This window comes from Carassius auratus, chromosome 4 (genome assembly GCF_003368295.1).
Source record: "Carassius auratus strain Wakin chromosome 4, ASM336829v1, whole genome shotgun sequence".
NCBI lineage: Eukaryota > Metazoa > Chordata > Actinopteri > Cypriniformes > Cyprinidae > Carassius > Carassius auratus.
In genome coordinates this window covers 21,301,057-21,314,160 of record NC_039246.1, presented here as the reverse complement: position 1 = coordinate 21,314,160, position 13,104 = coordinate 21,301,057, and the positions used below count along the sequence as shown (strand labels likewise).

The 13,104-nt window shown below is 40.7% G+C and overlaps 2 protein-coding genes across 5 annotated transcripts in view; one reads left to right on the top strand and one right to left on the bottom strand.

The window, feature by feature from the left end:
• Positions 1 to 8,472, top strand: part of cacna1c (calcium channel, voltage-dependent, L type, alpha 1C subunit) — a 139,059-nt gene extending 130,587 nt beyond the window's left edge. For 3 of the 4 annotated variants that reach the window (XM_026232076.1, XM_026232085.1, XM_026232104.1), the window contains 4 exons: positions 522 to 643; positions 743 to 840; positions 927 to 1,271; positions 2,564 to 8,472. In XM_026232076.1, coding sequence (XP_026087861.1) covers positions 522 to 643; positions 743 to 840; positions 927 to 1,271; positions 2,564 to 2,914 — 916 coding nt within the window. In that variant the 3' untranslated portion in view covers positions 2,915 to 8,472. The remainder of the gene's footprint in view (positions 1 to 521; positions 644 to 742; positions 841 to 926; positions 1,272 to 2,563) is intronic. The other variant, XM_026232094.1, reaches the window with a different exon arrangement.
• Positions 8,473 to 8,566: 94 nt separating this feature from the next.
• napepld (N-acyl phosphatidylethanolamine phospholipase D) lies at positions 8,567 to 11,734 on the bottom strand. Its single transcript, XM_026232198.1, has 5 exons — positions 11,227 to 11,734; positions 10,383 to 10,617; positions 9,478 to 10,124; positions 9,182 to 9,296; positions 8,567 to 8,905 (listed from the first exon to the last, which is right to left on the bottom strand). The coding sequence occupies exons 1-5, from the start codon at positions 11,343 to 11,345 to the stop codon at positions 8,783 to 8,785; spliced, it is 1,239 nt and encodes a 412-aa protein (XP_026087983.1). The 5' UTR covers positions 11,346 to 11,734; the 3' UTR covers positions 8,567 to 8,782.
• Positions 11,735 to 13,104: the final 1,370 nt, after the last annotated feature.

The window sequence follows — 13,104 nt, the reverse complement described above, 5'->3', positions numbered from 1 at the left end:
TATATATAAATTCAGTCACGTCATACTTTTATTCAGCAAGGATGCAAATCAATCAAAAGTGACAATAAACATTGTAGTATATATTTAGAATGTTACAAAATATTTTTATTTCAAAGAAATGAAAAATAATACGAAAAATTACTTTCTCTTTATCATAAAATATTTATAAATATTTAGCCGTGCAAGTGTTTTCAACATTGATCGTGTGACACTGAAGACTGGAGTAATGGCTGCTGAAAATTTCATTTTGCATCACAGAAATAAATTACATTTGATAATATATTCAAATATAAAAGTGTTAATTTAAATGGTAACAAAACATAGTCGTGTTTAACTGGATTTTTTTTTATCAAATAAATGAAGTCTTGATGAGCATCAGAGACTTCTTTCAAAAATGAAAATCTTTTCAACAATTCTAAAATATATTGCGGGACATATATTGACTTGACAATATTGTGGGATTCAGGCTCACTAGAAAGAGTAATATTTTAATATTTTGAATGTATGTGTGTGGGGTGCAGGCTGGAATTTCAGGATGAAGAGAGCAAGCAACTGGCTCCAATGGTGGAGGCAGATGTAGGGGAAGAGAGGAGGCCGTGGCAGTCTCCACGAAGACGGGCGTTTCTCTGCCCCACTGCACTGGGTACATACTCGCACACATTCATAATACAAGTCAGTACAGTCAATAGTCTTACTTCAAATGTGACGCTGAAGTCAAGTGTACATTTACTTTTCAATACAGGTCGACGGTCTTCCTTTCACTTCGAGTGTCTCAGAAAACATAACAGACCTGATGTTTCTCAGAAAACAGCACTACCATTGCACCTAGTGCATCATCAGGTGAGCTTATGCACGCACACACACCCACACATGCATTTATTTTTTATTTTGTTTGTCTTCACTTATTCATCTTGTGTTTTTCAAAGGCTTTGGCTGTGGCAGGGTTGAGTCCCCTGCTGAGACGGAGTCATTCTCCGACGCTGTTCACGCGTCTGTGCTCCACACCTCCTGCGAGTCCCAGCGGCCGCAGCGGGGGCGGGCCGTGCTACCAGCCCGTTCCGTCCCTGCGGTTAGAGGGCAGCGGATCTTATGAGAAACTCAACAGCAGCATGCCGTCTGTGAACTGCAGCTCGTGGTACAGTGACAGTAATGGCAACCACAGCAGGAGTGTGCAGAGGACGCAGCGACCCGTGTCCCTCACAGTTCCTCCGGTCACACGCAGAGACTCCACATCCCTGTCACACGGGAGCGCCTGCAGCCTCGTGGAGGCCGTAAGCTGCATCTTCTTAAAGCAAGACACCATAGAACTAATCTTTTTTAAGATTTAGGGCTATTGTCATGGCAAAACTTGTCATCTTCAGACTTGTAGATAGAAAACATCCAAAAATACACATTTTATGGGATAGTTCACCCAAATATGAAAATTCTGTCATTAATTACTCACCCTGGTGTCGTTCCAAACCCGTAAGACCTTCAACTTCTGAACACAAATTAAATCCGGGAGCTTTTTGACCCTGCATGTACAGCAATGCAAAGATCATGTTCAAGGCCCAGGAAGTTAGGAAGGATATTGTTAAAATAGTCCATGTGACATCAGTGGTTCAACTGTAATGTTATGAAGCTATAAGAATACTTATTGTGCACAAATAAAACAAACAAAAAAAGTATTTCATGTCACTCTTCCATTCACAAGAGTACCATGATGCATGTGTGTGGTGCTGCTTACACAGGACCTGGTATTCTGACATAGAACCCAGATGTGCTGCACCTAGGGATGGCTGACGTGAAACTGACGTTTCGACACATTGTTTCGAAACACTGCTCCAAAGTGTGATTCGAAACACCCATGTTATGTGACTAAGATGAATCAAAGCATCGGGGCATTTCTCAATTGTTTCGAGACCCGAATCTGCATTTGATCGACGGGTCAGGAACAAACCACACAATCGCACATCTGTCTCAACCGAACTCCCACAGAGTATAAAAGCAGAGTTAATGCAGCAGAACAATTCATATAAAAAAAGTCTTTATATGTTAAGTATTCTCGTAGCTTAATAATATTAAGGTAGAACCACTGATGCCACAGACTATTTAAAGTATGCTCCTACTACCTTTCTGGGTATGCATTGTCAATAAGAATTAATTAACCTCAAATTAATTAAAAATGTTCATTTGTGTTCTGAAGCTGATCTAAGGTCTTACAGGTTTGGAATGACACAAGGGTGAGTAATTAACCACAGAATCCCTATAAGTGTTTATTTACATATTTATGCGTTTAGTTACATTTGTTACATACCATATTTACCTACACTACACCAAAAATAAGAGTTCTTTATTGGCGTTGATGGTTTTATGAAGAATCTTTAGCACACAAAACTTCTATAGACAAAAAATACAAACAATCATTTTTTATAAAAAATGTCCTTATGTGAAGAATGGTTCTTTTAAGAAATTTTTACAGCAGAAATGGTTCTTCTATGAGTTCGCTGCAAAAACAAACTTAAAAAGCCTTTCCTTGTAAGAGTATAAAGCATTGAAAAGTTCTTGTTCTTTCTTTGCCCAGGTGTTGATATCCGAGGGTTTGGGTCGCTATGCACAGGATCCCTCCTTCATCCAGGTAGCGAAGCAGGAACTAGCGGACGCCTGCGACATGACCATGGAGGAGATGGAGAACGCTGCTGACAACATTCTCAACGCCAACACACCGCCCAACGCCAACGGAAACCTGCTACCCTTCATACAGTGCAGAGACACTGGCTCGCAGGAGTCCCGTTGCAGCCATGTGCTGGGCCTCTCGACCGCCACGGGCTCTGACGAGCTGCTGGGGGCGGAGCTAGAGTTCTCCGACGGGGCAGGCCAGCGGAACAGCTCTCTGATGGAGGACGAGGACATGGAGTGCGTGACCAGTTTGTAGGGGTAACAGCAGCAGCAACGGAGGACTTCCTGTGTCTTAGCCAAGCTCTCTCTGAGGACACTGCTGTCCTGCAGTCTGACCCGTCTGTTCCGTGTACCTACCGTAGGGGTATAAGGCCATTCTGCTTAGCCGAGACCAAGTGGGTTTTTAGTTCGTCCGTGTGTTTGCGAGAGCACGAGCGAGTAGGCGTGTGTACATGTTTGTGTGTGCGTGTTTCTAAAGTGCCTCACAGTTCTCACAACCTTGATTCCAGTAAGGAAACGGAACCCTGACTGAGCAGGGAATGAAGGAAAAAGATGCGCTGTGTGTGGCAGTAGGGCTCGACAGCCGCAGAATCGGCGTGGGCACTCGGTGACGAGCAGGTGGATCTTGAGGGCCGTGTCGGGAATTTGCTGCCCGGGGGTCATCACGTGTTCGAGAGATGTTCAGAGGGGGACACATTGGAGCAGCTCTCTTTCCTTTCCATCCATCTGTTCATCAGGAGAAGTGTTGTCTGCAAACTCCCTCACGTCATCCTTCTCCTTCACGGCTTTCTTTTGTGTTCAGTTGATGATTTTCGCTGCTTTTTTTGGATTTGATTTCTCTAGTTAAGCCTGCACATAGCTTTTCCTTTTATCAGTGGAAGACTGAACTCTCTGAATTGCTCTCTTTCTTGTGTACCGTTACGGCTTTCAGGTAACTGCTCGCTGTGCAAGGTACGGGGTCATTGCATCAGTGGCCTTTTATTCCAGATCTGCTTCAGGTTTTATTTCCTTGTTTATTTTCCAGCATTTAGTGTTTATAATGTTGATTGCACACAGATGGATGCATTTTTTTTCTTAAATTATTATTATTATTATTATTGAAGCCGTTTAAGGTGTTTATGCCAGATGCAGTGTTGTGAATCTAATGCCTCTTACAGACACACAAAAAAATATATTTATTTATTTATTTCTGTCAGAGGTGAAGCGTGTTCCGCCGGGGGTTCAGTCTCTCTCACAATGTTTATTGGTAGCTCAAAAGCTGTAAATGAGCGGTGTCACTCACCTGGACGCAGGTAGCACTGACAGGTCTCATGGCTGCTGTTGGATCGGACTCACGTTTGCTCTGAAACTACTGACGTTTCTTCACTGCTGATCTCCAAAAACATTCAGCCGACAGCTGCGATCCTGTCACGATCCCACCTGCTCGACACAGGAAACAGCAGATCTTCGGAAGGTCAGTAAAGGTGCACTTTGAGGAGAGGAAGGGTGGAGAATTCAGGGATGTCTGGGTAGCGCATCATTAAAAAACAACTCTAATATAGTTCACACAGGGCTAAATATATGACCATCATTATGAAAGTACCAACATCAGCAGTGTCATCATCATACAATGTTATTGATTGCTATTAATATTACTATTATTGTTAAGGATATTTTTCTGCTGCGTTCAACACTGTTTCCATGCAGTTCGGCAGACACACAGAGAACTATTTATTGATCTATTATGCAAATAAGGTGTTGAAGCGTTAGCATTGTGTTGGTAATGTGTCGACGGGATGGAGTGCATCCCCCAAACACATGCGCTGATGAGAAACCTGACCAATCCACTTCCAGGCGTCTCTCTGTTTGTGCCACACTAGACCGGGTTAGAAGTTTTGCACACTACTTCAGACGATATGAATTTCTTTTTCCATGTATGAATAGATAATTGACTATTTTTGTCTTGCTGACAATTCACTTTCTCACGTTTGGTTCCAGGTCTGTAACATCGCATTCAATCTCAGTCTCTAGTCCTGTGCCATTTTTTTTTTTTTTTGATTGATTGATTGAGTTCCTGAATGTTTACAGGAGATCTCTGCTCTGAGGACGATGCAAAGCTTGTGAAAAAAACATGAAAATGTAGCCAGAACCCACCTGCTCTGTTCCAAAGCCGCCCCCACACCCTCATATCCCCTACACACACGTGCCATATGTCATTGTGAGGCTGCCCCAGGCATATTTTGAGGCCTTGGTTGTGTACGTGTGTGAGTTTCTCCGTGTTTAGCATATGCAGAGTGCGAGCGCGTTTGTGTGGTGTTCGTGTTAGCATATGCAGGATGAGTGAGTGAGTGCATGCGTATGTGCTTGCATACCACAAGATATGCAAAAACAATGCAATAACTTTTGACTGTACAACAGTTTCCTTCAGAACTACAGCTGTACAAAAATCTAATATACAGAGAGAAATATATTCACTGTTGTGTATTAAGTTACAGAACTTTAAATTGAAGAAACCTGTCATACTTGAAATCGGGTGCATCTGAGTATTGAGTATTTTGAAATAATCTTGTGCGGGTCAGTTTGGTTCGATGTTTTTCTTCTGTTGGTTTCAATTATCTCTGCATGAGGATTCTTTTGGTGTGCCAAGCGTTTTGAGTAACTATTTCTTTGTTGTTTTCATTTTTATAACATTGAGGAAACACTGATGACGAGGAGCGAAAGGTGTAAATACAGATGGAGGAGAGAAGCGTCTCGTTGGTGTGAAAAATGATTTTGCATATCTTGTGCTCAGCTGAAAGGTGCATGATACGCAAGAGCAGCTCTCTCTTTCACTCTCGCTTTTTCCCCCCTTTATCTTTTCATTCGCTCACCCTCCTTGTCCTTTCTTCAGCAGACATCACAGTGGAGGCGTTTTATTACGGCACCGGTGAACAGGCTCACTTTAAATAGTTGGTCATGCACATAAATTCTCGCTATTATTTGAGGCTGCAAGTGGAAACATTAGAAATCCCCTTTCATTCCTCAAGTCTCATGGACAATCTGCATTGGGCGAGGAGATTTAGGTTGGATGCTAAGCTTGATTTTTTTTTTTAAAAGGAGTCTAAAGAATTGACCTAGCGGATGGAGTCCTCCTCTCCTTTCATTAGCCAATGATTGTATATTTTTATAGACTTATAGAAAAGAATTAACACATAAGAAGAGACAATATAAACTCATCTATATCTGCTGAATGTCAGGGTTAAAACTGCTACACACAACCGTCTTTGAGAATGTATGTAGTGACTATGTATAGATAGAAGTAAAATGATAGAGAAATATAGAGTAAATCATTCGTATTCACCACAGTAGCTCCTTTTGAAAGCGGGATGGTTGGGTGTTTTTGCTGAGGGAGAGGGAGAGTGCAATGAGATTAATCATGTGATTTTGAATCCGAGGGCTTTTTCACAGCTGCTTTATTCAGATCAACGCATCACGTATCCCTCCGAGCACCTGCACACGTTAGAACAGTGTGGAAAAGCCACCAGCTTTCATGAGACAAAAGCAGCGCCTGTGTTCAAATGAATACACTAATGAATGAACACAGAGAGCTGTCTGCTCAGGCCTTGGGGACATGTACCAAATATTTGACTGAATATTTTATTAGTTGCTCAGTGAGGTTTTTGCCCAAATGGTTGTAATGTAGCTTTTCTTCTCTCAGAGAATCAGAAGTTATTTTCTATATTTTAATATATGAGAACTATTTATCAGATGAAAGTCTGGAAGATATTTGGCACTGGAATGTCGATGATGACATTTCAGCAGGGCATGTGTAGGTTGCTCTCCTGATGGACTTTGATTGATTGTGGCTTGTATTTCGGTTTACTATCTGTAGCAGTAGCGTGCACAAGTTTCCCCAATAAAATAAATATATATATATATTGAAAAAAATGGTTTGATGCATTTAAATGCATTTAATGCTGAATATTTTTGGAAATATAAACCCCTTAGAAAAGAGTAAATTATCCATAGCAAATGAACAGCATTGTTACAACCATTCAAGTTCACAACACATTAAACTGCAGTTTTTTTGTTTTTTTTTAATCTTTAGTGTTTGTTTTATTTGGATAAACCCAGTAATTCATGAACACAAAATGTTAGTGGATTTTTTAAGGACATCTGTAGTTCAAGCATCAGCATTCGGGCCGTCCGGTGTTTCTGGGTTCGTATGCCAATTCTGCAAGTGTCAGACTGAAGGAACGTGCCGTGGGGTTGACCTTTGACCCAGAGAAAGCCTGGACAGATGCAATGTCTGCCCTCTGGTTTAACCTTTGTGTAGCACGTATCTCTAATGTCCTCCTTTATATGACTGTTAATTTGATATTATAAGTTAATGTAGTGTGTTAATGAGTTTTAACGATAAACTAAAAGCTAAGGTGGTGATGCAATAATCACAATTTGCACATTTAAACCACGTTTAGTTTGACACATCGTACACATAATCCAAGTAAAGGATGAATTTATGCATAGATTTTAGCTGTCGTGTAAATATTGATTTCGCCCTAAGCTCAAAATGTCAATCTTGCCATAGTTTCATTTCCACGGGTGGGATATATTTAATACAGATTTGTTCAAGCCGTCTCCTGCAGTAGGTGAGAAAGGCTCTTCAGTGTTTTTAGTGCACTGATAGCATTCAAAACCCCAACAGTGGGGAAGGGAAATGCAAAACCATTTATATGAACCAATTTGAGGTTTTCGAGTGGCATTTCCCCGCCTCTAGTTCCACCCAGCGAATGTAGCACTAGAGACAGAAGAAGATGGGCGGAACGGTAACAAATATGATGAGGAGCTCGAAGAGTTACTATATTGCACAAATCTCCATGTATGAGTGAACGTTTTAACAACTTATTCTTTACCACATCCTGCTTTCTTTCTGCAGAGATGGAAGTAATGCTCTGTATGATGGCGTTGAGCTCTGGGCTTGATTTGTTGGGTCTCTTTTTCTCTAATGGGTGGCAGGATGCTCACTCGTCTACAGACGCAGTCCGCGATTCGTTCCGTTATAGAGGCTGTAACCCGAAGCTGCATTACACTATTTTCCAGTTGGAGGCGATTCGGTTTATGTTTAACCACTTAAGACTCGCGAAGGCAGGAGTCATTGAGCGGATCGTCTCAATTTATTTTCGGTGACCATATGAACAGCTTCTATAGTTTTGATTGACGGTGCAGACGGGAAGTGTAGTCTCGAGGTCCTGAGCTGTTTGTTAGATTAACAAGCTGAAGTAAAATTAGATGCGTGTCGTGCTTTAGGTAGAATTCGAAGGCATCAGTACTGACCATTCAGGTCTCTCACGAAACACCGTCAGAGGTCATTCACGTTTTGGACTTATTTAATGGAGTTTAGACCCCAGGTGTTCTTGAAAACTCTGTGAGACGTCTGCATGGTCTGTCATTCCCTCCTCTACTTTTGCTGAGACTCTTTTGTTTCGTTTCATCATTCTTTTATTTGTTCATTTAGATTTTAAAAAGAATACGCTACGTAAAATCTGAAGATTCAATCACTTTTTCTACTCCTATTTTCAAGAAAAAAAAGTGAAATGAAAAAAAAAACAACAAAAAATTGGATTTGTAAATAAGTGATTGTACAGTTTGTATCTGTATCTGTCAGTCTGTCTTTGGTGACAGAGTGTGTCTTGCTTATAACGCACGCTACCAGTAAATAAAAACTCAAAAATATCTTTAGATTGTATGGTTCTTGACAGGAAGTTTTAAATTAATCTCTGCTGTATATTCCTGTAATATTGCATTTTTATCTGAGGAATGATGTTATTAAACAATTGCAAATAAAGTGATTTTCCTAAGGTTTGGTTCTTCTGCATCTTATGAGTGATTACGACCGATTAGGTCCTCGGGTAAGAACTCACCTGTCCAATGTTATTCCAGTCCGCAGAGGTTAAATTCAGATGCTCTTTTATTATGATTACAGCATGATATTTTAAGTGACAAATTATATTAGAAATCTAATACATTTTTAAACATTCATGTTGCATTAAATCCAGAGTCCAGCCACTGGATCGGCACAATCTTTAGCTGTAAAATAATTTATGAAAATGCAGCCTGTGTAAAGCATCATCACATATATGTATCTGCATACTTCCTGGGTTTCTGTTTAGTGTGTGTCTTTGTGGTCGATCTTCCGTGACTCTCCGTGATGAAGAATGAAGAACAGATCTGGATTCAATCCATGATTCACCATAGCCTCACGCAAACGTGCTGGAGGGTCAAGATAATGCTGAGAGAGAGAAAGTAAACAGCATGTAGTTTGAAATCTGTAAAATTATATGCTGGAAAATGTCTAAATGCTTTTTCAGGCTAGACTCTCCCTCAGAGAAGCATGAAAGCGTAGGCAAAGCAGTAAAGCCTGACGCAATACAACAACAAAGACTGGACTCCCCAACCACAGCTGGACAACAATTACACACAATCAGAGCAGTGACAGCTGGCCAGCTCAGTGGAGGCCGAGCACACTGAGAGAATGAACATGTGGGAGAGACAGACAGGCTCATACCTCATAGGCCAAAGCAAACGTCCCCCAGTGAATGGCCAGCGATGTTTTGGCTTGAATGTCCATGTGAATCTGAACAGCCTCTTCAGGGTCCACATGCTGAGACTTCATGATTCCTCTAAGAACACAAGTTGTATCATTAATGTACTTCAAAATGTACTTCAAATACACACACCTACTTTTTTTTTTTACAAAAGAGGACCAAAAGTAATTCATTGAGTAGCCAACAACATTCATAATATCAAATAAGGTTGATCTGACAACTAGATTAGGAATCAAACTGCTCTTTACAGTCTTACCTAGGCAGGTACGCTCCAATCGGGATGGCAGCCAGGTCGAATGGTCCGAAGCGTTTTCCAATCTCTTTAAATGCCGAACAGTATCCCGTGTCTCCAGCGAAGAAGAAACGACAATGGGGGCCTATGATTGTCCAGCTTCCCCATAATGCTTTGTTGTCATCCACAGGAGTGCGTTTGCACCAGTGCTGTGCTGGCGTGCAAAAAAATGTGACACTGTCGTGCCCGGGAATGCAGTTTCCCACCCACCAGTCCAACTCAGTGACATTCTCACAACCTGCCTTCTGCATCCATTCGGCCAACCCGAGTGGCACAAACCAGTGCAAACTGGAACCAAAGCGAGCATTCAGTGCTGCCACAGAGTCTGCGTCGAGGTGATCGTAGTGTGTGTGACTGATCACTACTGCGTCCAGGCGAGGAAGCTGTTCTATGGTGCAAGGGGGGTCACGGTAACGCTTTGGGCCCATGAATGCCACTGGAGATGCTCTCTGGCTAAACATGGGGTCAGTCAGAAACACCAGTCCTTCCATCTCCACCAGTACTGTGGCATGACCTAGCCAGGTCGCTCTCACAGATGGGCCCGTCTGCCCACATTGGTCTGGCCTCTGCACGAAATATGGCTCCTGAATCGGCAACTCACGGTCAAGAACCTTAAGATACAACACAAAAACATTTTTTCATTTTTAAACAACAAAATTTATGTATTTCTTCTCATGAATATTATTTCAGGTTTTATTATTGGTTTAAATTAGATTGTATTTTGATGTATGTATAATTTTGTATTAAAGACATTTATATCAAATATATTTACAATTATACCTATTTATAATGCATTAATTAATGTAAAATGTAACAGATTTAAATATATTTATATTTTAGAGAGAGTGTGTGTGTGTGTGTGTGTTTACCTCTTTGGCACTGGGAACATTACTGTTGTTCCTCTCGGTGAGGAACAGGCGAGCGATGGTGCTGTAGGAGGGGAACTGCCATGTTGTCCAGGGGTTCACAAAGCACCCACGAGAGTCCCGTCTGGAACACGTAACATCTTGCTCTTGCCTGTAATCCAGTGGGAAGTTATTCCCTGCACTGACTAAAGGTTCCTCTGCCATGGACGCTCCACCAGCCTCTGAACTGCACAAACACCTGTTAAAAACACATTTGAGCAGCTTCTGAATGAAACAGCTTACACATAAACAAACAACTGAAAATATACACCTTTATTCACACATGGCTGGTAATAACAAATCTAATTTCTCTGTATATGCTTCTGTTTCTTTGTGCACACTGACATGTAAAAAATTTAAATTAAAAATTTAAATGTATGCATTTAGCAGACGCTTTTATTCAAAGCGACTTACAGTGAATTCAGGCTATCAATTTTTACTAGACATGACGTTTACGGTCTATATATCCTTCTGCACTGCTTTTAATTTCCAACCGCGAAGTTGTAACGTTAGATGTGTTGTAGTTGTCGGATTTGTTTATAAATGAATCTCTTTAAATGTGCACAGTATTACACGTTCACAAGTGTACACCACATTTATGTACCCAGAAGGTCTAGTCATAACACATTTGTTACCATGAACACAATCAATCCACGGTTAACGTTACATGTGAAGAGAAAACACCAGTCAATACCCAACCCGAGAACACAGGAGCAGATTATAAAACACAACATATAAGGCTCGCTGACATTCTCAGGTTTGTGATGTTAAAGAAATAAACTGTGTGTGGAGTGGAGCAGGTACGTACCGATGCGTCAGTCCCGCGAGCAGCGAACTCGAGTGCGTAGGTGTCGGGAGCGTCACGAGCGCACGAGCGCGCCTCTGATGTAAGCGCATCACTAGAAGAGTTGAAGTAAGAGCGGCCATAAGGGACAAAAACCTAAAACCGAAACGAAACGCGTCAAAGTTTTAACAGTCTAAGGTCAGCACTCTTACGAAGCTACAGGACAAGAAACAAACTGCTCAGATTTATGCACTCAACGTTTACTTCCATTTTTGCTTCATTCTAAACATATCGTCGCGGGTAACTTAACTTAGTAAAAACTTCTTAACAACCGCGTAAAGAACACACCTAAAACAAGGCATAAAATAATCACGGCGTTCTGGTGAGTATGAATAACGTCGTTTATAAAGTTAGATTTTCTATAAAAACGCTGGTTTGGTTGTAAAGAGGTTTCGGAGTTTGTTTGTAACGAGCGGTGCACAGTAATGTTCCGGTGTAACTTCCACAGACGACCAGGAAAAAGAGCGGACTGATTCACTGCTGGTGCTCTCTGTCACAACTGGAGCACATGTGCGTGTGAACATCTGTTTCTAAATATGATTCATCTGATGCATAATATAATTCAGGGTCGGGTCGGATAAACTGCTTAGGCTAGTCTTACAAGTTATCTGTTTCACTGGTCATAATCAGTTCCACAAAACTTAGATTGTCTAATTTAAATATAAAAAGGCAAGACTGATAATCTACCCATTGGCTAATTTCTAGTCAGTCAGATTAGTTCTCACCCTTTTAACATGGTGGCTGTGTATGTTAAGGGGACATCGGGATGACAGTAACACTTTTTGTGGTTGTTCATGCCAGACCTCTCAAACTTTGACACACTGTAGCCACGTTTGTCTGCTACAAATAAAACTCACTTCAACTTGTACACACTCACAGATTATGTGAGTTAATGTCAAATATAAAGGGTTTGTTGTTACAACCTACCCCTCTACTGAATAGAGAAACACACAGATACATACTGTATGTCATATATAGATCAGTGGTTGTAACACTAGCTGGGGTAGATGTAACAATAAGAGGTAATTTTGTGAAACAAAACCTCCACCCTTTCCAGATAATGCAAGAACTTTTATGGAAGAACAAAAATGAAAAATGTAAAGACTATAAACGATTGCTATGTGTGTGTGTGTTGTAGTTTGTTAGAATTTTCATCTTAACACTATATCAAATGTGTGTGTGTGTGTGGAACTTTAAAATTAGAACTATAACAAATGTCAGTGTGTCTGTATAGTATATTCATTTTGGAACTTTAAACTTAACACTAACATGTCTGTGTGTGTCAGTGTGTAGTGTATTTCTTATGGGACATTAAACTTAAAACTATAACAAACTGCTGTGTGTGTATAGTGTATATCTCATAAGGGTTCAGTCTCACAGTTGTGACAAATGTAGATGGCTTCCCCTTCATGGGCCCAGAACTGACAAGAAACACACTTGACCCACTCTTCTTTTGACCTACGGTATTTCCAAAGTGTCATCAGATGAATCAGAACTCATTTGGTCACTGGACTTGGGCTTTTTGCTTGTTTTCTCCTTTTGTCCCTTCCCAGACAACAGTCTCTTTCTTGCCCTTTGCCCGGTGTTCCTACCATTTTTAATGAACACCCCGAGCAACCATTACATGGCTAACTCTTTTTTGAAGGTGGGTTTGAAGTTAGCATTAATGTCTAAAATCAAATTAATTGCTAATTAAGATTATGCAAGTCATCTTTTAATCTACATTACAATGAACGCTAGGCAAAAAATAATCTTGATTAAAATAATAATAATGATAAAGACTTTCTTCCCTGAAAATATTTTTTTTTGGTGATAAAATTCACAATCTTGCTAACAGACACA